The sequence below is a fragment of the Phalacrocorax carbo genome, chromosome 2 (genome assembly GCF_963921805.1).
Source record: "Phalacrocorax carbo chromosome 2, bPhaCar2.1, whole genome shotgun sequence".
NCBI lineage: Eukaryota > Metazoa > Chordata > Aves > Suliformes > Phalacrocoracidae > Phalacrocorax > Phalacrocorax carbo.
Genome location: NC_087514.1, coordinates 92350632 through 92372358, shown reverse-complemented (window position 1 = coordinate 92372358; position 21727 = coordinate 92350632). Strand labels below are relative to the sequence as shown.

Genomic DNA, 21727 nt, shown 5'->3' with positions numbered 1-21727 from the left:
AAGAGCACCTCTGCCTCCGACATCCACTTGCACACTGAGAACATTTGGACAGCTGAGGGCAACAGGAGTTCATATGAACTAGGCATGGAGGGAACAAAACTTAATTATTTTTATAATCTGAGGGGAAAACAAGAGTGACAGACAATCTTGTGAGGAATGGCAGGATTGGGAGGAAATGCAGAAAGCAGGGAGACTTTTCTTTTTCCCAGTGGACGGAAAGATAGCATGAAGCTTAACTGGAGGGACAACTAGTAAGCCTCATAAAAGAGGCGCATAGAAGTAGGATGAGAGACCTATCAACCACCACCAGAGGATGAGAATCAGAGGTGACCTTTGTCACCGCACAGCGAGCCACGCTCCCCTGTGATTTAGTGGAGCTAACCCTCCACCGGGGATCTGTCAACAGGGCTTTAAACTCTTCACGACTGTTTTGCATACAAACAGATATAGGTTTCCACCTCCCAAAGAACAATGACAGCATGATTTCTATGACTACACAGCAGCAGTTCTCTAAAGTGGCTACGAAAAAATGACTTTTAATTAGCAGACAATCTGCATGTGTAATGTGTGACACAAAGCTATTAGGTTTCACATTCAGAATGCCCTTATTAAGGGCTAATTACACATCTCAGATCTATCATATGGGTTTGTTAAAAGGACAGGGTGACATACCAGCAATAACTGCTGGGCAAAAGTTGCTATTTTAGTATATTTCCTCCATACCATTTTTCTTAAATTAAAATATTTTCCCCTCAGGAACTGTACACTGAACAGGAAAAGGTGAGACATCAAAGATTCTTATAAAGGAAAAAAACCAAACATTAATACTGAAAACAATATGTAAAAGTGTTATTCCTGTTCCCAAGTTTATGCTGTTAATGGCACTTACATAAACAGAGCAGTGTTTCGCTTACAGAAAACTTAACCTTTTGCTCCAAACTATTCACTTTGATTTCTTAATCGCAGTTCATATACACTACATTTTAAAACAAAAGTAAATGTCTTTAGCCACTCTGATTTGTTAACACTCATTTAAGCTGTTTTTTTAAAATTACACGACTAATGTTATTGAATTAAACCTCTCATTTAAGCTGTCACAGAATTAGACAAGCCCTTGCATGTATGAGCTATGGGTAAGCATGAGTGTGCTTGCTCATCAGCACAGACTCTTTATATTGTTTAAGCGCGTGTAAACAATTGGAGTTAAGTACTTGCTTTGCTGAATTGGTGTTACAATAGCTAGAAATGTATGCAGCCAAAAGGAAAATCCAGTGTTGCACAAAATGGAAATACCATGGCCATCTAAGGCAACTTGCACAAAATAAAGGATTTTAACTTATCTTATTAAATATCAATTAAAGTTCAGACATCTGTGCCCTTAAATTTAACACCCCTTTCTTTTTCTCCGTCCTTCCCCTCCTCCATCCTCTCAGCAACCAGTAGCACATCAAAAAAGGTGCTGTTTGATGGTTCAAGCTGAGACATTCAGCCTTTACCCTAGCACTCCCTTGAGATGAAGCAGGCAAGGCTTTTAATCTTACCTGGTGACACATGACTGACTAATACAGTTTCTTGGACCTTCTGACCTCTGAGGGACTAAGTCTGGTTGGTCTCTCAGTCTCTCCACATGGCTGGGACATCAGCTTGTGGTGGGTCATGGTATAATCAAAGTTTTGCACAGGTCTTCCGTGTTAGTACTAACTTTTAATGTGCACATTTCTGAATATAAAATGTGTCATTTCACTTCAAGTCAGGGGTAAAAAGAACTTTCATTTACTTCTACTGAAGGCAAAAGAGTGTAATAAGAGCTAGCCTTAACACCAGTCACAGTGGCATACAACTTTGCTGAGTCAGTGTTGATGTATTTTCTTGGAGAGAGAAAAATGGTCTAGCTACGGCCAAACAACTTACTTGAAACTTTGCCTCCCACACAAACTAATAAGCAGTCCTAGACGGGTTTGACACTTATACAGTATAACTCAAGATGTTCCTAAATCCACGTACCTCCCTTCTGAGCTTTGTTGCTCAACTGTTTTTCTCTTAGGACTTTCTTCTGGTTAGCTTTGCAGCAGTGGTAGCCCTCAAGGCACCCTTTAGGCCCTCAATACATCTTTTGTTAAATGTGTTTCTTTTTTGCCCTTTGCTATAGGAATCCTGGAGCCACCAAGAGGGGGTCCTGAAACACAGTTGAACTGTATTTCCAGGGAGCTGGAAAGAGTCTTGGGCAAAGAGCTCATTGAGAAGTAATAAGGTGGGGACTAGTGAGAGCTGGAGGGAGGAAAAAAAAAAGAAATCTCAGCTTCTGCAGATACAGGAGGCACAAATTTTTCTAGTACTTGAATAAGGCACATAAAACACAAAGCACTACATTTCCTGCCATCTTCTGTGTTATGAATATTAGATTCTCAGCTAGGATGTGGTAAGAAGTACTCCATCTCCAACACCAGTGATGATCCCAACAATTTAATGTACAAATTGTCAGTTGCGATGGTATGCGATTACCACTTTGAGGACAAATTATTCCAGCTACAGGCGTCCCTTCAGACTCATAATAGACTAATCAAGTAAATGCATGGCTCCGACAGAGAGTCAAAAAAAATCTTCACAGTGTGTGCTGTGGCGTGCAGTCAAGCTGGTGTGTGACCAGAGGTACGAGACTGGCTCATGGAGCTTTCAGCCCACTTCACGTGCCCCAGCTGACCCCATTTCCCAAGCTCTGCTTCTGCACAAGGACAAGTGGGGCTGCTGAGGACAGAACAGTGCAACACTGGACGTCATTATCTTGGACAAAAACAAAGAGACAACCCTCAAATGTAGTATGTTACGCTCAAGCTTGTTTCAAGGGGGTTTGTTGTTAATCATGCGTATGGGGAAAAAAAAACCAACCCTGAGGTAAAGACCCAGCCCTAAGAGCTGAGGAAGAGAATAGGAGGTAAGGGCAGAGACAAGCTGACAATACACCAGGAAGACTGCAAGCCAACAAAGACAGCATATCCCTTCTGCTCCTGAAAGACTTGGACATGTTTGGCCTAGCTATGTTGACCTCCTGTATTCACAGAGCCAATAAAAACATTATTTCACCTAGCTGTAGTTACTGCCGGTTGCTTAAACTTCCCGTAAAAAGTTATGTCCTTATTTCAGAGCAGGCTGTGATCACTCTCGGGGGACCCTGAAGTTAAGCAAGGGTGCTACAGCTTCCACGCCTAAACCCTGAACTGGAAATGCCACCAGGCAGGGTGGCAGCTCTCCCACAGGCAGAAAAGATACATCAGGAGGTTGCATAAAAGCCATTGCTGAGAGCAAAACACCCTCTGGGACAAACCCTGGCCATGTTGCTAATTTTCACTTTAAAATGAAAAAGGCACTAGAGCAAAGAAACAGTCACTGTTATTTACTAAGAAAATCACTTGAACACAGGAAAACAGTAAAATTATAGCAGCTTTTTGATATGTACATACATTTCACTGAATATTCCCTTTTTCTAATGTTGCCACTGAAAATGAATCCCACCCCTGCATTCTTTCCATGTGGGAATAGTGTTTCTCTAGTGTAATTAATAAATTAAATAAAAATAAATATGCAGCTATAAATACAGAGAACTCAGTTTTCTGGCAAGGTAGATTGGCGCAGTTTTACTGAAGTCAGATTACTCAAGTTTACAGAATAGAATCTGAACTTAAAGATTCCACCATTAACACATCCAATCACCACAAAAGTTTTGCATAAGAAAATGTGAAATAAAACATTTGGAAAGCGATTAAATGGCAGAACCCAAAGCGTCTAAATAAAATGTCCGTTTACCACCATTCAACTTGTCATGCTCACTCCTGTTCTAATGTCAGCATTTTTAAGAACATTTCTTCCTTTGTGGACTCCTGAAATTCATTGTTATCCTGTTTTTGTGATATTTCCCATTTAAGTTAGTTTACACTTCCTCTAGGAACAGAAGAGGCAGTCAGATCACCTGCTGTTCTGAGATGCCTACAATACTTGAGCACAATGGGGTGAAACCAGGACAGAAAGTTAGCCCAATTCTGTATTTCCTGGCTTTGTATTCTTAGTGGGACCTTTCACATAATTTTAATATCCCCATAGGTAGCCGAGCATGCTCTCAGAAAAACACACATGCACATACACACACTCTGTACATGCTCAGCGAGAAAGCTGTAACTTCTAGCACTGAAAGTTAGGATTATGTGTCCTACTGTTGTTTTTGAATGTACAATGATACAGTTTCACAAAAATCCTCTAGATTAATTATATGTTATAACTTTTTTTTTCCCTAATAGGATTGCCCCCTGCACATAGAATAGACTTGCTCTGAGAGCAGAAACTGCTGTCTTTTGTGAAGTGAAGTAGGTAGGGGTCCTATGGAGCCTGAAGCTAAGCAAAGATAAAGACCTGCAGAAAAAGAAATGATGGATGCGCAGTTCAGTCTGATTAATGCTGCTTTGGAAAAATGACTACAAGCCTGGTTTCTTCTGCAAATTCTGAAAAGGTGCTTAGAAAGTCACTTAAATCAAGGTTCTCGTTTAGTCACTGCTGCATATTCCTCTGTGTGCTTGACTACCAAGCCCTCAGATGCAAACAGATGGGAGTTTTATTCTGAACATCAACCAATCAATTGATCAATGCAGACTATATTTTTCCATGTCTTAGTTTCTCACCCCAAAAATAGAGATAAAATGCCAACATTTTACAGAAATTTGAGGAAGTATCCTGATATTTATGAAACAATGACAGAGAAGTACCCTGGAAGAGTCAAAAAGGGAGGAAATCATTCTCAGTGCAAGGCTTGAAGAGTGGCCATGAAAGGGGCACAGTAAATCTGCCGTCAAAGAACTCCTTCCTTGCTCTCTGCCCCCCAGAGATCGAACACCCCGTTGCTCAGGTCAGAACTCTCCATTCTTTGCAAGGACTAAGGAAGGGGGAGCCTGTGGGGTGAAAAGGCAGAAGTGCAAACAAGGGCTTCATCAGAACACATTGGCAAAAGTTTGAGTTAAGTTTGTGGAGGCATCCGTCGTTCAGTGATTACACAATTTTTGAGCTAATCAAGTTTGCAATGTTCCTTTTTTTCTCCTTTCATAGTTTTCAGGATGTATTTATATTTACCTCATTTCTTATGCCCACTCTAATGCCTTTGGATGGTGAGGAAGACTGTAACTGATGTGGCCACAGAATTTTTAAATTTCCTGCTGCAGTTTAGAACCCACTTCCAAAACTGGATGAAACTGAATTTTAAATAGTTTCCCAATGCACACGGAGGAGTTCATCTCTCAAAGGGCAGTTTATCGAGAGGCTCAAGGAGCAGGGAGGGAAATCACTGAAATTTAACCCTGAACCCCATGTGAACCCAGGGATTGGGACTGCATATTTTCCACTGTCCTGCCATCTGCTGCTTCACTGCACATGGTAATCTTTGGCAACCCCACTGAGAGCTGCCTGGGCTATGGCTCTGTTCAGACAGGGTGTAGAAAGAAAAGACACTGAGAATGTCATGGCTGGCTGACCAGACTACTGAGATCAGAGAGATTATGCCTCATTTGCTCACCAAGCCCTGCCAAAAGCAACACCATTTAACTGCAGGTACTCAAAACCCAACAGGCATGTTTAAAGGAATTCTAGGCTTAAAAAGAGGACCATTCATAATGTGCATTTGTTGGGGATACTGTAGCTACCACCTTTTGGCAATTATTCATGAGAGTTTTAGAAGAAAGTTTACAGTGCCCAGCGTTTCAGATACAAGTGATATCTCACAGAAAGTAACACACCTGATTTACAGGACGCAGGGACTCAAGGCAGGAATAAACAAGAGGGACCTAATAGCCTAGCAAACAGAGATAAACAGAGAAAAAACATAGCTGTTATTTTAAAACAGCTACAGTCTGTTTCTCTCCCAGCTGTGAAATGCTGCGCAGTATGGGAGTGTGAGGGTTTGGTACTTATATGCATAACCTTCATATGTCATTTCATGACAAGGGACCTCCCTTGAGCTGGAGCCAAATCTACATTTGTTCCCCAGAGCACCCCCATAGGCTCCAGATGCAGCAGGCGAAGAATCAGCTCTCAAACTGTTTCCTCTGACCACACTCTTCTGAATAAGGGCCCCAACCCTTTCAGTGATAAAGTACCAAACGTTTACCCACAGAATACATTGACTATTTCAGGATGATGACTGTAATAGCTAAGGAATATTTCAGAAGTGTGATGGAGCTGCTAAGGGATATTTCTAAGGGTGTTAGACCTGCAAGAAAATTACTGTAGGATGCAGAGTTACTGCAGGATTTTGAATCATGTCATGCTGACACTAACTGTCTGTTATTAACATATCTCCCTCATCCTCCCTGCTTCTGCCAGAAGTACTAGAAATGAAAATGTAATTGTATGTGCGTATACAACAACATCTTGGACATTTCTTCACCCAAATACTGGTCTTGGAAATGACAGTGCCTTCTCTCATGTCTGCTTGGGAAAACAAAGGCACTTCAGTAAGATAAGCTTCTCCAGGGTCTGCAGAACTGTGGTTGGCAGACATCACGGTTGACAAATGTTCTTCTAACTGCAAAGGGACACTACAGAATTGTCCTCTGACATGGAATAGACACTCGCTGTCATCCTTTCTTCTTCCCTGCTGCTCTACTGCCTCCACTCTGTCTGCCTCACAGGGAGATTGGAAACGAGACAGAAAAAGCCATGTAGGAAGGAGGTACAGGCATCTTTCTCCCAGCTACAGCTGTGTTGGAGCCAACAGGCTCCACTGTTTTGATGATTCCAGGACCCTCACATCTCATCTCATCCCTGCTTGACGGAGGTGGGAATGACCTGCAGACTTACAGAGGGAGCTTCTGAAATCCGTAAGCCATTCCCACCTAGAAATGGACCTTCTCTCTGAGAGCTGGAGTCAAATAACCTCAACCCCAACTTCTCATTAGTAGGTTCTGCACCCAGGTAACCCTTGTGGCTTGCAAGGGAGTTTTGCTAGTGCTGAGCTTTGTAAACAAAAGGCAAGGCAGGAGCAACGTGTTAAAATCGGTAACACAAAGATCAAACATGTTTTCCATGGTATTTTTCTTCTGACACAAATGCATAGGTTGAAAAGAGTAGGTTTGAAGAAAAAGCTACTGATTAACATTTCAGTTTAAACTGCTGCTCTGCTGCTAAGTTCCACTGAATCAGAGCTCTCCTTGATTCATAATCTCAGTGACAGCCACGAAGCTGGGCAGAGCCACTTCATAAAGTGTACTAAATGAAGCAACTTTTAATAATAACAAGGACTGGCAGGTAGCCATGTTAGAGGAGGAAAGACCTAGTAGGAATGTCCTGCAGCATAAAAGTCTCTGTTGTTCTCATTACTGCAAAGGAAGAAAATCTCTTTAAACGCTTTTAATTCAAATGATCATTTGACAGAAACAACGGACAAGACAAATGGCTGTAAAACAAGGCAATTGGATTTCCTACCGCTACAATATCTTACTTGGCTCCCATGACACAATTTCTCTGTTATTCTGCCTTGCCATGGTAAAGTAAACTTACAGGCTACCCAGAAAACAGATGAGTGTAATCAGTCCTTTATAAATTATATCCCTTCACTCAAGGAAAGCAAATAACTTTGCCTGCTCTATAATAACTGTTTCTAATACTTCATTTATTCTTTAAATTGTTTATAAAACACTTCAAGAGAGGTCAAGACGAGAGGGCAACAATAATTGGAGATTAAGGAGACTCTCTAAGTATTTTGCGCCTGTGAGTAAACACTCTGGCAATTGTTATGATACAAGATAGATCTACTAAAAAAGAAAACCAGTTTATTTATTATTTTCTTGAACATACATATTATTTCATCTGAGAGAGAGTCCTCATCTCTTCCACAACTATTTCAGTTAAAATTAAAGCAGCTGTAGGGTTGCCTGATGTCATGTGATAGACAAATAACAATAGATTTAACCTGTGGAAGAAACCTAAAAGAACAATGGGCCAAGGGTAACTGATCTTCTTGTGGAGTTTTCTCCAAGTGTCTTGAGGAAGTCCTCCTCAGAGACAGATGTGTTAAAGCCCACAGAGTCCGGAGTAGGCAGAAGTTAGCCCAAAGGACAGGGGTGTGAATTTCAATGCCGGACTGGTGTCTTTGGGTGGCGTTTCAAAGAGGTTTCAAACAAAAGGGGCCATCATGTTCTTTTGCGGTCCCCATGGCACGGTTCTGCCCACTCTGGTTTTTGTTCTTCCTATGACCACACACCGCGCTAGCAGTGGTCATGGCACTGTTCTGGGAAAGGGAAGGGTATAAACTCTGCAACATCATCTCTCGAGCTGCCAAGTGTCACAACCGTGCAGATGCCAAATGAAGATGAACTGAGACACATCAATTAACACCAATCAATATCATCCATGCTTTGGAAGTACATATGGATAAAATAATATTAAATCTTTAAACCCTCAACCCATTGGTTTCTTTTAAAATAGTTAAAATGTAGCACATCAGGAAAAAAACATGCTGCTTAGTCATGTTTCTGCATAGCCCAGAAGAGGTTGCTAATGAAACCACTCGTGTCTCCTAACATCGCACCCGCCAGTTAAAAAGAAAACGCAAATCAAGTTGCTGAAAAAGAAAAAACATCCAAATTCTGTGTAATTACGTAAAAATGATAAACTGAAACATGACAAAAATATTTGATGAGGGATTTCAAAGTAGCCAGGGCTACAGGCATATCGGTGTACTAAAATGAAGTGAAATTCTTAAGTTATTTTCAAGACTTTCAATGGAATTCTGTAAACAGTATTTTGTTCATGACAAAGTACACTCTTTACCCATCTTATATGACAAGGTTCTAAAAATGCAGGTTCATAATTCAGATTTTATATCGCCCGCCCCCTCTTCCTTTTTTTTTTAAATACCCATGTTTCTTTGATCTTCTCAAGGGTAATGTTGTGTGGATATAGACACAAACACAACCTCTCTTGAAACTACTTCAGCCTAGTACCAAATGAACACACATTATTCCCACAATTTATTTTAAACCCAGTAAAATCTTTCTCCTTGAGCCCACGTATTCCTTGGCACTACGTATTCGTCAAACACTGCAGTACTGTCCAGGGCACATGTCAGCCAGGGGCATATTACAACCCAAAAAAGCAGCTTACCTAAGTAGAGTGAGGCGCATAATATAACCAAGCAGCACCAAATTATGAAAAAGCTGTTTGGATTTTTTTTTTTTTTTTTTTACCCGCCTTTTGTTTTTTTTTCCTAAAATGGGAACGGAATGACAACTGTTACCTGAACCAAAGTCTTTGTTGAACCTAATCCAGAACTGAACCAAGAAGAAAGTATCTGATCATTGGATCAGAATAACTGTTTAACAGAGAACTTCCCAGAGGAAGATCCCCTATCACATAGCTTCACATTTCAAAATTCTGTATTTTTTAGGTTGAACTGATTCAGAAATAGCAAGGCAGATAAATAATCATTGATCTGCCCAAACTGAACTGACTTGAGTCAGAGTCAAAGAAAAATCAGATCTGAACCAAACCATTTACTGGCTCTTTGTGCTGTTTTACTTGTTTATTTAATCATTGGTATTTTTCAAGCATCACAAGCCCATGCTCTTGTACCACAGGAAACACATTTTTTTCTTTCATTTTTAAATGAATTACATTAAAATTAAATTGTGTTTCCCACAAACATTATTTTAGAGTTGAAGGGAAATGAGGCTAAGCAAACATTTCCAGGTAGCTGCCGCCTACATCATTACATAGTTAACTAGTTCTGCTTTTAGAAGTATGGAATTATCAGGTCCTCTTAAAACCATTAATATTATGCTTCTGTATGGAAAGTCTTCTGTAAAGTGTTCACCTTTTCAATACGTAAGCCTCCCAGCGCTTTGAAAAATCTGAATGCTCTTCTTATTAAACAGCAGGCTTGAAAATCTGATTGATGCAACTGAGCTATTATTCACTTACCAGCAATAACTTTCTTTATAAAATCAATAGAACCAGACTTAGAGTCAGAGCCTGTAAGCAACAAGATACCTCTGTAAGTATTTGTAGGGTCATGGCTATAATACTTTCTGTAATAAAAGACAGAAACATTCAAAAAGAACTTTCTGCATCATGTGGCTGCATAAGCACTTATTTCCAGATAGGCTACAGAATAATAAGAGGCATTTCCCTTAATCCATTGAGGATTAATGTTCTGATTTTTTCCCTCTTAGTACTCTAGAGGAAAAGCATATTTTAAAAAGTGTTAAATCTTTCAGAATTTTTTTGTTCAATACCAAGCCTTTATTATTAAATATTAAGCTACCTGATTTTAACCAGTAGAAACAACATGAAGTTTGAATGAACCCTCATGTCCATTATCAACTTAGACAATTTTGATTTATTCTGGTTTTAAAGCAAATGATACTGACCTTACTCTTTCATCAGACTTTCACGGACAGGCAGCTATTTTCAAGCATCATCCACACACTCACACACATGAAAAATTTTGGAAAAAATGAATTCACGTTCCCTGATGACTCTGTGGGTTTCTTCATGGGTGTTGATGCCTGGCTATCATTGTCTATAAATGTGACAGCAAACGAGATGATATCACCACACCACCAAACCCACAAGGAACCTGTAGAACCAAAGTGACAGGAGAAACTTAACTTACTTGCAAGTAGACCAAAGTTGTGCAATAACTGCAGCACACTAATGAACTCAAAGCCAGAATTGCTTCATCCCATGATTTCAAAACAAAGAGCTTATTTTTTTCCTTTAAGTGCAGTTTAAGATTATGATACTTTTCTTAAGAAAGGCATCATTATAAACACAGGCAAATATTTAAAAATGACCTGTTATTTATCGGTTACTTTTCTGACACCATTTTGGCAATAGGTCTTGGATTCACCAGCAGAAGAAACACTGTTGCCAGTTCTTCAGTAACACCAGCACTTCAGAACTAGGCAGAAAAGGTAGCATTTGCCTACTGTTGTTACATGAAATCAAGCTTTCAATTTCCCAGCCTGAGTTACTGTTGCACCAATCTTGCTCCGTTTTTCTTAAATATTGCATGGTCCGTGGGGACCATTAAATACACTAAAAGTAGAAGAATTGTATGTGTGCTATGCTTTTTGTGTGTGTGTGAAACACAAGCAGGTTTAAACAAAAATGCCTATTATTTGTACTACATGCTCAGTTTACAGACTAATGGATTCATTCACAGTAGAATCCTCACCTGAAGATGCAAACAAAAAACGAGCTAGATGGTGTCCACTGCATATGATTTAAGGAAATGGACTTGAGACTATGAGAACATTAAAACTATTAGAAAACAGAGTATCTGAAGCATGAAGAACACTGCAAATAGAAACCATGACGAAGAACACAGCAAGGACTGCAATGCTAGACCATCCTGAGCTGAAGGCAGAGACACTCTCCTAAATGTGAGATTGCTGGCATTTCTATGAGGACATACCAAATATAAAGGAGACCCACAGAGCCACCTTCTAGCCCAGATCCATGACAAGCACATATAATTTTCACCAAAAGTCAGATGATCCAAATCACTGCCCAGAAATCGCAGCATATCTGGACAGGTTATGGCCCAAGACACACAGTGGCACACCATTCTGCTACTCATAAAAGAAGCATCATGTACACTGTCTAGTTTTAGACCTTACAGGGGGCAGAGGTTTGTCCATAATACCTGAATGAGCACCCCAATAGAGCACAACAACAAATGACACTACTAGCACCAGCCTACCCCATCCCCCTATTAAAGAAGGGACAGAACACTTCTGCCATCTCCTACTTTCCCTACAACATACCTACAGAATATCAAAAATCAAAGCAAGGATTTGAGAAAGGGAAGTCACATTCCTGCTAAAAAACACATGTTAAAATTAGCAATTACTGGCCTAATTTTCAATGACAGGTGCATGCAATATTTACGCAAGCAAACAGCATACAAAAAAGGAGTATTTTCAAACTCAAATGCCTGGTATGGCCACAGGATTGGCTTTGCTCAAGATTCAATGGCGTTTCAGCATAAATGCTTAAATAGTAGTATATTACTGCTACCATCCCTAACCAACAAAATGCATAAGACCAGGCATAATTTTCAATTTACTCCATTTTCAGGAATCATATAAAATATGGGAAGTTTAAGGACTGTTCCTGATCTTTGAAGGTGCACAACGCCTCCATTTATCTTGAGGAAGTGCAATAATGGTAACAAAAGACCTTGTTGGATTTTTTTTTTTTTTTTACAGTCTGCAGCAAACAGAAACTCAGCGTAAGTGAGAGTGAATAGCATACCAGGCAACTCAAGTATCCCTAATAGATGCACACATGCCTACCAATGACTCAGAATATGGGCATGGGGTGGGGCTGAGAAGAGAAAGGTGTCAGCAAGAAAGCACAAAGAAGATTTGTAACTTAAAAGCAACATTTTCAAAGATTTTTAAAAGGAAATGCAAAGTAAAATGTTTCTGCGTGTTACTGATGCTTTTTTCAAGTCACCTGGATTTGTTTCAAATCCAAAATGAGCTCTGAATTTTCCAGATTCACAGTGCTTATACTTGGGATTACTATAGGATTTTATTTTGAAGTTTCTGGCAAGTATTCTCAATCCATCGATTGATGGGTATTGATGCAATGAATAAACACCTTAAATCTCTCTCAGTGTATGGTTTTTAATATAAATGAGGAAATAAATGGATGTAAACTGGAGGTCTGAGTCACTTTGCTGGACAATTCTTTTACTACTTTTAAATCTATTCACATTTAATGTCATTAAATCAAGCTTTCACTATCAAAACCATCAGCATTCCTGCAGCATTTCTATAGCAGTGGTTCTCAAACTCACATGTCCTAGAGCAAAAATTAAGAGAAAGCAGAGAAAACATGATATTGTATTCCCTCTATGACCTTGGTTTTAACTTGTTTTCCCGTATTGAAGGGCAACCCTGAAGGATTTAATGGGAAACCTGCTAACTGCGACCCACAACCCTTTGTTCTAACAGCTATCATTCTATAGGGGTTGAGATACAATACAGATCAAACCACGCAACTGATCTTGCAACATCTAAATAGCATGTGGTATCAGGTTTAATTACAATGAATACTTGTAAACTGTTCGAGAATACTCATAGTTTTCATTTGTCAATTGATGCCTAACAATTAAGTAGAACATAAAATTAAATTTTAAGTGTCTATGAAAGGCAAATCCTTGAAAAGGAAATATTTTAACCTGGTTGGCAAGGTATGCACACATCAACGGTGTGCGAAACATGTAACTGACAGGATATACTGTTAGAAGTCCTTGTAGCAGAGGTTAAAATCTGCTCAAAAAATACTTGCAGTTAAATGAACAGGACTGCCACAAATAACAGTCTGTCCCGCTATTGAGATTTTCAGCTATTTCAAAGTGACACAGGTTAGGTTTATAAACATAAAGCTTTCATGCACCCCCAAAAAGTACTTAATGAATGTAATGGTCTGGAATCAAACTACCTACACATGTAATGTTTATCTGTGTGGTTTTGCTTCATATTTTTAAACACACCTTTCTGGGACCTTTCAGTAAAGACAGTGCAAGCAAGGCAGAAAAAAAAATTGCTCCTAAGTTCAAGTCAAGCTTGACCAAATGCACTTAACCTTCTCTCTGGCCTACCTTCCTCCGACACTGCTATAAAATATGATGAATCTTATCAGAAGTGACATCTGATTACATTGTATTTCTCATTTATTTGTTTTAATGAATCCTGAAGACTTTATTGAGGAATAATCAGTTGACATTTCCTTCTGGAGCATTTTTTGAACCACTAATGGTGGAACTGTTTTGTTGTGAAATAGATTCTGTCTTGTTCCGTTTCCCATATGTTAAATGACCGAATGGGTTAAGTTCAAGCAACTTTCTCAAAGCAACATGCACTTTTAATGGATCCACCTTTAAAATAATTTTTTTTAAATTACGCAAGACATAGTAGAGTTCTAATGAGAGGGAATTGTCAACCTCAGAAGGGAGAGCTATTTTAAGAAGAACAGGATACACACTGCTGAGAAAACGTTTCAGATACTAAGATGGGCCTGGTAAGTGTGGCAGTCACTGTATACGTACAAGCTGTTAATATACGCCTGCTTTCAAGTTTCTGTGCCTGGTAGATGATGCCCAAATTTTGCAGATTGCAAAATAAGGCCTAGAGAGTCTCATGTACTTAGTAACAACTCTGCAGTGATACCCAGCACTCTGAGGATGAGCCACAAGCAATTTCTAACGGTCATTGCTTCATAGTCCCGGGATAAATAAATGTAGCAAAGGAGTTTAAAATAGGCAGATATGCACCTAAACCACATTATTTCTAAAAACCTTGCTACAGTTTTGTGCATTAATGAAGCCATAAGAACACTACAGGTGAGAAACATGCTCTGACCCCTCAATTTCCCATTGTTGACTTCCGTATCTTCCAAAACATTTTATTTCAAAGTTTTGGGCTGATATTTCCCTGGAGAAAAAAGGCTGCAAATTCTTTAAGAAACTAACACAGATATCTTCTAATATAACTTGAGAAATGTTAAGAATTACACAGTAAGGTTTTCCAAATTTGGTAGTTTTGACATTTTGTAAATTGTGTGGATGCTCTTCTTGCCTTTTTTGGGTTTTTTTTGAGATTTTAAAAAAATAGAAATCAATCATGGAAAATAGCAAAAACTGTAACATACTTTCTTCTCAACACAGTATAAGCCACAAGGGAGCACATGATTTAATGACAAAAAGATGCATCTGATAAGATAATAATTTGCTTAAGGAGAGATAGGGGTTGCAAATGCAGCTGTTCCAAAAATCTAAACCCACAGGCAAGAAATTTAGGTTTTGTATGAGCGATATCCATAACTACTTAGAGAAACTGGTGACAGAGCCCAGAAAAGTGCATCAGATCGAGAAGTATAGAATCAGGGCTACTTCAAGATTGAAAAGACCAAAAAAAAAAAAAGTAAGAGATGGTAAGGATTCCCACAAACTATCATTGCAAAGACTGAATAAAAAAGATTTCAGTAATTAAACTGTTCAACACAGCCTCTTCCTTCATTAGTGACACACTTGAGAAAAATAATATTTTTTTATATCCCAATTCAGAGCATGTACATGATTGTTTCATTCCCATATGTGACAACTTCCATGGCACTGACCTGGAGTACTTGGATGCCCAAAGCTAAGGGCATGCAGAAATGTTCTCAGCCTTCAGTTCTTATTTCAGAAGTCTGGTAACTGCTTTTAAAACACAAGCTTACAGAGGGAAGCCTACTCATATTTTGGTGTGATTGCACTGCCTTCATATATCGGTATTGGCTAGTACTAGGAAAGTGACACTAGAAGTTTAAGATGACTTATTAGCAAGATAAAAATTAGGAAAAAATCTCCATACATTGTGATGTATCAGTACTAATTATTCAGTATGAGGTTCAACATCAGCAGAACTGACTGAATTCACTTATTTTGTAACATCAGAATTTTTTTTCAAGGGGTAAACACATGCACTTAGGTAAAATAGCAGAGAGGTATTACATGGCAATTCTCTATTCTTACAGTCAATATTACTGCAAATTCATCTGTACAAGTAGACCCTAATGCCCACATTTATTCCCACTGATGTTTGACTGCATGTGTAGATAAGAAAACACCTGCATGGATCACTTAGCAGGATCAGTCTCACAGCAGGGAGAAAAAGCCAGTAAGAATGCATGTCTTCAGGACACTGCATGCTTTCTCTGTTGAAACTTGCAAACTAAAAAGCATGAAATGATCTTGGCTGCTCTTTAACACACAACTGTCTGAGTAACTCTTTTTACATTGGCCATGGTACCTTGCCATCAAGCTTTCAATATGCTAGGCAGATGATCCCTGATGATACTAGCCAGCCTGCATTCTTCTCATCCAGCAAGGAGTCAGCAAGACACAAGCAACACTCTGCTGACTTTTGCTATTCAGGTATACTCATGGATTGGGAAATGTTGTATTAAATGAAAGAGACATAGCTCTGCACTGGAAATTTTACACTCTTATGTCCTTCACAGGCGTAACCTTACAAAAAGAGCAACAGCAAAATCCCTTAGTATTTCCAAAGGTACTAGGTTGACCAAGCTCCTCTTGCACAGAAAGTGTGTAAGGAGACTAGCAATGAGTATCCTCAACCAAAGAAATTAGAATGGGAAATCTGGCAGATGTTGGCTACATCTCTTTACAGGAGACGCAGAAAAGCAGCTGTTACAGTAGGGATTGTAGGGATTTCTTGTGAAAGTCAGTAGCAGATGTCACCATCTGCTTCCGCTTCTCTGTGAAATAGAGGCAAAAGGGAGACTGAAAGCTTGTTAAAAAACGGTAAAACACAAAAAAACACAAATACAAAAGATGCCCAAATTTATTTACAGTGAGTAGGGAAACTTCTTACCCCCTTCCCCCTGGCAAACCTGTGATCCAGATGCACAATAAAAGAAAAGAACACTCCCCCATTCACTTTAAATCATGATTTCTTTTCATTTTAGTCTTACTACATATACTTTGACAACATTCAGCCTGCAATGTAACACCTAGCCATTTCCTCCCCGGCTGAAAGAGATCACAGAAATGAGCAGTTGTATCCTTTCCCTCTGGCTATACAGCAATGGTCTGATGACAACTGCTTTACCAGGGTTGGTATCAGACAAACAAAAATTCCCTACTGAATGATCTACACAATGATGTCATGTGTGGAGGCAAAGCATTTATTACTTAGGGAAAAAAAAAAACCACAACAAAAAACAAACAAAACTTCTGTTTCATTGTGTCAGGAAACATGCTGTACATGTTTGTACATCTTGGCAGATAAAGATCAGATGAGGCAAGCAATGAAGTGGTTAACCAAATCAGAAAGTTATCTCAGACATCCAAAGGCACATCTTGTAAACCTGAGAAAACTTCTTACACGGAACTGAGGAGAAAAGAAGTAAGGGCTTGTCTGTGAAGAAGCAAATGACACTGTCAACAAGTAGCTTGCTTTCTCACCCAGAAAATAAGGAATTAGTGGGATCCAGAGCCCAACAAAAGAACAGGAATCTTTCCAATGATGTAAAAAAGGCTTGGATGAAGCCCCAGCTTTCCTGAAAACTAGACTTGCTAATTGCCTCACTCTTCCACTGTCAAAACCATCATCTCACTGAAAAGAAATAGCTTTCCAATATTGCTATAGGGCAGACATTTCCACACTGGTAATACTGGGAGCCATGTTCAACCACCAGCAGCAACTTGGTGGCCACCACCTACCCATTTGGTGTCCTAAAATGTTGTCTTGGGGGAAAAAAAAAGAAAAAAAAGGAAAAAGAAAAAGATGCAGCACTCTGGGAAATGTTTTTTAGGTTTTCTTCTGTTTGTTTTTGGAAACAGAGGCCACCTTATAGCTTATTACCACTGTAGAGAGCATTTAGTTTTTCAGCTAGTGTCATATTTAGACAATAAACACGTTTCAGAAATAGAAGATCCCATTCTCCTTTGGCATTGCCGTAAATCGGGAAACACTTGAGCTATACCTGGATAAAATGGATGAAACTGAAGAAGTCAGCTCAGCAAGATATACTTCTAATACAGGTCTTTTCCACAAAGCAAGCAAATTATGCTTATCTTACATTACCGGACCATTACTGGAAGTACTATGCCAGATCCTCAGCTGGCATAAATCAACATGACCCTATTTACTTTGGTGCAGCTGTGTTGATTTATGTGAGCTGAAAAGCGTGTACTGGTCAAAAAGTGACTATTTCATCTTATAAAACTATAAAAATGACTAAGAAATGAAAGGCAGTACATATAAAGAAAAAATTAGAAAGGAAGGTACTACGGAAAGGTTCAAAGTAGAAGTATTAAGATTAGTCTAAAATAGCCACTCATTTTACTCCATATGAAATTTTAGATAATATTCTGTGTTGTTACATACACATGTATCTCTTGAGTATAGACCCAGGTATTTGTGCAATTTAATAATGCTGTACTATTTCCAAATTAAAATGTTAGGCTTAGACAGTGGGTTCAACCAACCTAGAATTTATTACTGGTGTTTTTTGTAAAGTCACTGCGGCTGTCATAACATGAAGCATCAGTCTTAAAAGCAAGCCCACACAACAAACTTAAGAGTTCAGATTTGCAGTATGGTGTCATGTCTTAAGAACTACTCCTGTTACGATCTTTTTCTTACAAAGCAAGATAAAAGCAGAAAATCAAATGAGCTTCTCCAAGCCAGCACTCCTCTCAAGCCTTGGTAATTCTGAGAAATAGGAAACCTCTCATATTAGCCTTAAGTACTCTTTACCCTTATGAACTCTGTGTAGACTTCCCTATTATTATAGAAGCTACATGAGATTAACTACTGGTGATCTTTTCCAAGTTAAAACTGGAAAGACTAAGGAGAAGAATTGGTATTCTGAAATAAGAGGTGTGTATATTCCTAAATTCCTTTCTCAGGGAAGCAACTTTGAGATTAGGCAGTTCTCATTTTCACTAGGCTTGTGTATCGCCATCCCAGCAGTATAGTATCTGAACACTATTTGAAGAGAGATCACAAATCACACTCTTTACAATTGTCTGTTCAATTCAGCCTCAGTGACCAGCTGCTAACAGCCACTTGGCAGACAACTGCAATTCATCATCCTGCACCATGAGTACTGGTACATCAAATACAAATACTTCTGTATTTGATCACAGTCTGCAACACAGGCTGCCAGGTACCAAAAATGCATTCTGTTCATCCTTACCTTTGCCTTACAGTGTAACATACCTCATGGAACCCTGACTACAAGAAATATTAGAATTTGTCTCTTTTCACTCTTTCCCTATAAATACATTCACTGCAGGAAGCTTACAGAAATTTTCAGAAGAATGATTAACACTTCAGGTACGGGGAAAAAATAGGCACTGTCTACCAGGACAGATCAACTCTGTACCTCAGCAAGCAGCACTGCCACAGCCTTCTGCTCTCCATCGACTCACGGGCATTATGTTTTGTGTGGACAAGACACACCATCAATGTATCACCGTCAGCGGGATGCTGTATTCGATCAATTCAGTGTAACACTACACCAACTAGAATAATGTATGTCATTTCAGAATAGAATATGTATGGGCTTATTTAGGTATTCCGAATCTCTGAAATCAGTAGAATAAAGAAAAAAAAAGAAGGCCAAGCCTTAAGGCATTTTGAAACTTCCGTGTATATAACCATCTCTGTATAGGAATTAGAAATCCCAGTCAAATCCTCTTTTCCTCCCAAAGCACCTATGCAGTCTTCAAAAACATTAGAGAAGTGATGAATAGCTATTAAGGAACAACCTCAAAACTACTTTTCTTCCATTGTCTTCTCTGTATAAATTTTCAGACTTTCTCCCATAAAAACACTAAGCAAATGGCACTGGACTGTGGTTACAGTTGCTTTCATGGCATGTACTCCCAGCTAAGGTGAACAGAGCTGACCAAAACCACTGCTAAGACAAGATTCCTGTTCATGGCATAAGGGACTTGAAACTGCACCCAGCACAGACACACAACCAAAAGTACAGCCTGACACTTCGAAACACAGACTTGGGTTCTCCACAGGGACATTAAACACCTTTAAGAGACTTCAGATTGGACGCTCCACTGCAGCAGTGTCAAAGCTAGAACAAGAGCAATGAGCACTGAAGGTTTCCTCCGACAAAATGGCACAAGCCTGTAGAGAAGCAGCACAAATGGCAAACGTGTTCCTATAATTTCCATCTCATCTTGTAGCTCCTTACTGTTACTAGAAATCATACCAAGATAATATTTGTCATTGCATCTTCCCTCATTCTTTATATTGGTCAGAATGTTTAATTACATAATGGTACCTCAGAGCAATTTGGACATCAGTTTACAGTGCACCAAGAATATATCACAGTGAACTGTTAAAAAGAAAGCAAAGTATTAGGGCTTCTAAATGAAACAATCTAGTGAATCTGATTTTCTTTTAATTCTGAACTTGTATTGTCATCTGCTCCAATGAAGTGATGAACCAACTTCTATTACCAAGTATTTGATGCACCACTTACTGTAAATGCCGCCTACCCAGTGTATGATGAGCTTTCGCATCTGTGACTCCCAAAGACCAAAATCAATATTTAAATCCTGTTGACACCAACTGCTTTTTTCTCCTTTTTTTTTTTTTTTAGGAAGAGTTGCAATTATGGTCTATTTTATATGTGTAAGTATGATTAAAATTATCATATTTTGTGCCAGGCTATAATTTATATAATTCATATAATTGCATTCTTGTAAAACTTGAATTTATTTTTCATTTAGAAACAGACCACAATAAAAGGCTTCTGCACTGAGAATCCAGTATTCAGTGTTAAAGTTTAACTTTAGAGTGTTTTTCGCAGTCACAGTACTTCAAGGGCAGAGGAAAACTGTCATTATCTAAGAGACTTTTAATCAACTGTGGACTCTTACTCGAACTAGATACCAGTATTAATTGTTCGTAAAGTACTGCAAGAGGAAAACGGATGATTAAGTGGAATTTAAGCTGCATAGCTAGTAAGGATTAAACAGAAAGGCATTTTAAAGCCATGTGTTAAAAGCCATCTTGTCAGAAGGTATGGGCCACAATCCACAGATCTTTCAAATTATACCAGGCTGTACTCATTAGTCTTATAAATTTAGAGGGTATACTATTTCTGCCTCTTAATTTGACATTTACATACAAATAAAAATCTTGAGTACAAGTCATACCTGAAATTGCATCTATTATACAGTTGCCCACCTAGATCTTTAGAAAACCTGTCTTTTAAAATGTTATTTTAATATTTTAGCCTTATTATCAAGAGGAAAACTCAGGGATGTTATGACATTATTGCAGTCTCTCAAGCGCACTGATACACAAAATCAGATACACAAGCCCCCCTTCAGTGTCAGAAGGCTACAAAATGGAGTATGATGCTTGAAAGGGAAAGCTGCTGTTCTGCAGTCTCTGAGGTGGTCAGGAGGTTGCATTAAACACTGTGAGCAGGCTACAAGTCATGACACCCTCCCTACAGAATTTTGGCGAGTTTAAATTAAACCCGTGGATGCGTTGTTTCATTTTTCTGGTCAGATGTAGGCAAAGTTGGGAGCAGTTTCAGATGGATTTTCTAACCTCTCCTGGGGCTTTCGTGATTGAAGAGGATGCCATTCACAGCAAAGAGATTGTAGGCCTCTCTGAAGTTCACAACAATCCAGTAGGCATAGAGTTTTGCTGCCCCTAAAAAAAATAATTTTAAAGCGTTATGTATATCCCCTCTGCTTGTACACAGCTCAGACCCACATACACATCTATCTCACACGCAGGATGAAGTCCACATTTCAACAGCGGAGTGCATTAGAATTTGATTCAATCCCCATATATATGTCACCTTTCATATGGAAAAAATATCCAGTCCAATAAACAGCAGCTGAACGGGAAAATACTCCTTTTCTGTGCAGCCTCTGAACTGGCCAGGAAGCACTAATGCACTTTCTCACTTGTTTTGCTATGCACACTCAAGCATAGCACTTTTTCCTTTACAATATAATTAACACAGCCAGAGCGTGTGAAATACGCCACTGTGGTGACCTCTGCTAATAAAAAAAAAAAAAGTACTTTGGAGGAATAAAAGCAAAAATCTGGTGCCTTAACACCCAAATTGATTTGAAACTTTATCACCAAAGTCCTCCATGCACATTGCTTTAATAAGT

At 39.0% G+C, this 21727-nt stretch overlaps 1 protein-coding gene across 3 annotated transcripts in view; it reads right to left on the bottom strand.

Annotated features, from left to right (window-relative positions):
• Positions 1 to 21727, bottom strand: part of GMDS (GDP-mannose 4,6-dehydratase) — a 421773-nt gene that overhangs the window by 232722 nt on the left and 167324 nt on the right. For all 3 annotated transcript variants that reach the window (XM_064443492.1, XM_064443490.1, XM_064443491.1), the window contains one exon: positions 21150 to 21254. In XM_064443492.1, coding sequence (XP_064299562.1) covers positions 21150 to 21254 — 105 coding nt within the window. The remainder of the gene's footprint in view (positions 1 to 21149; positions 21255 to 21727) is intronic.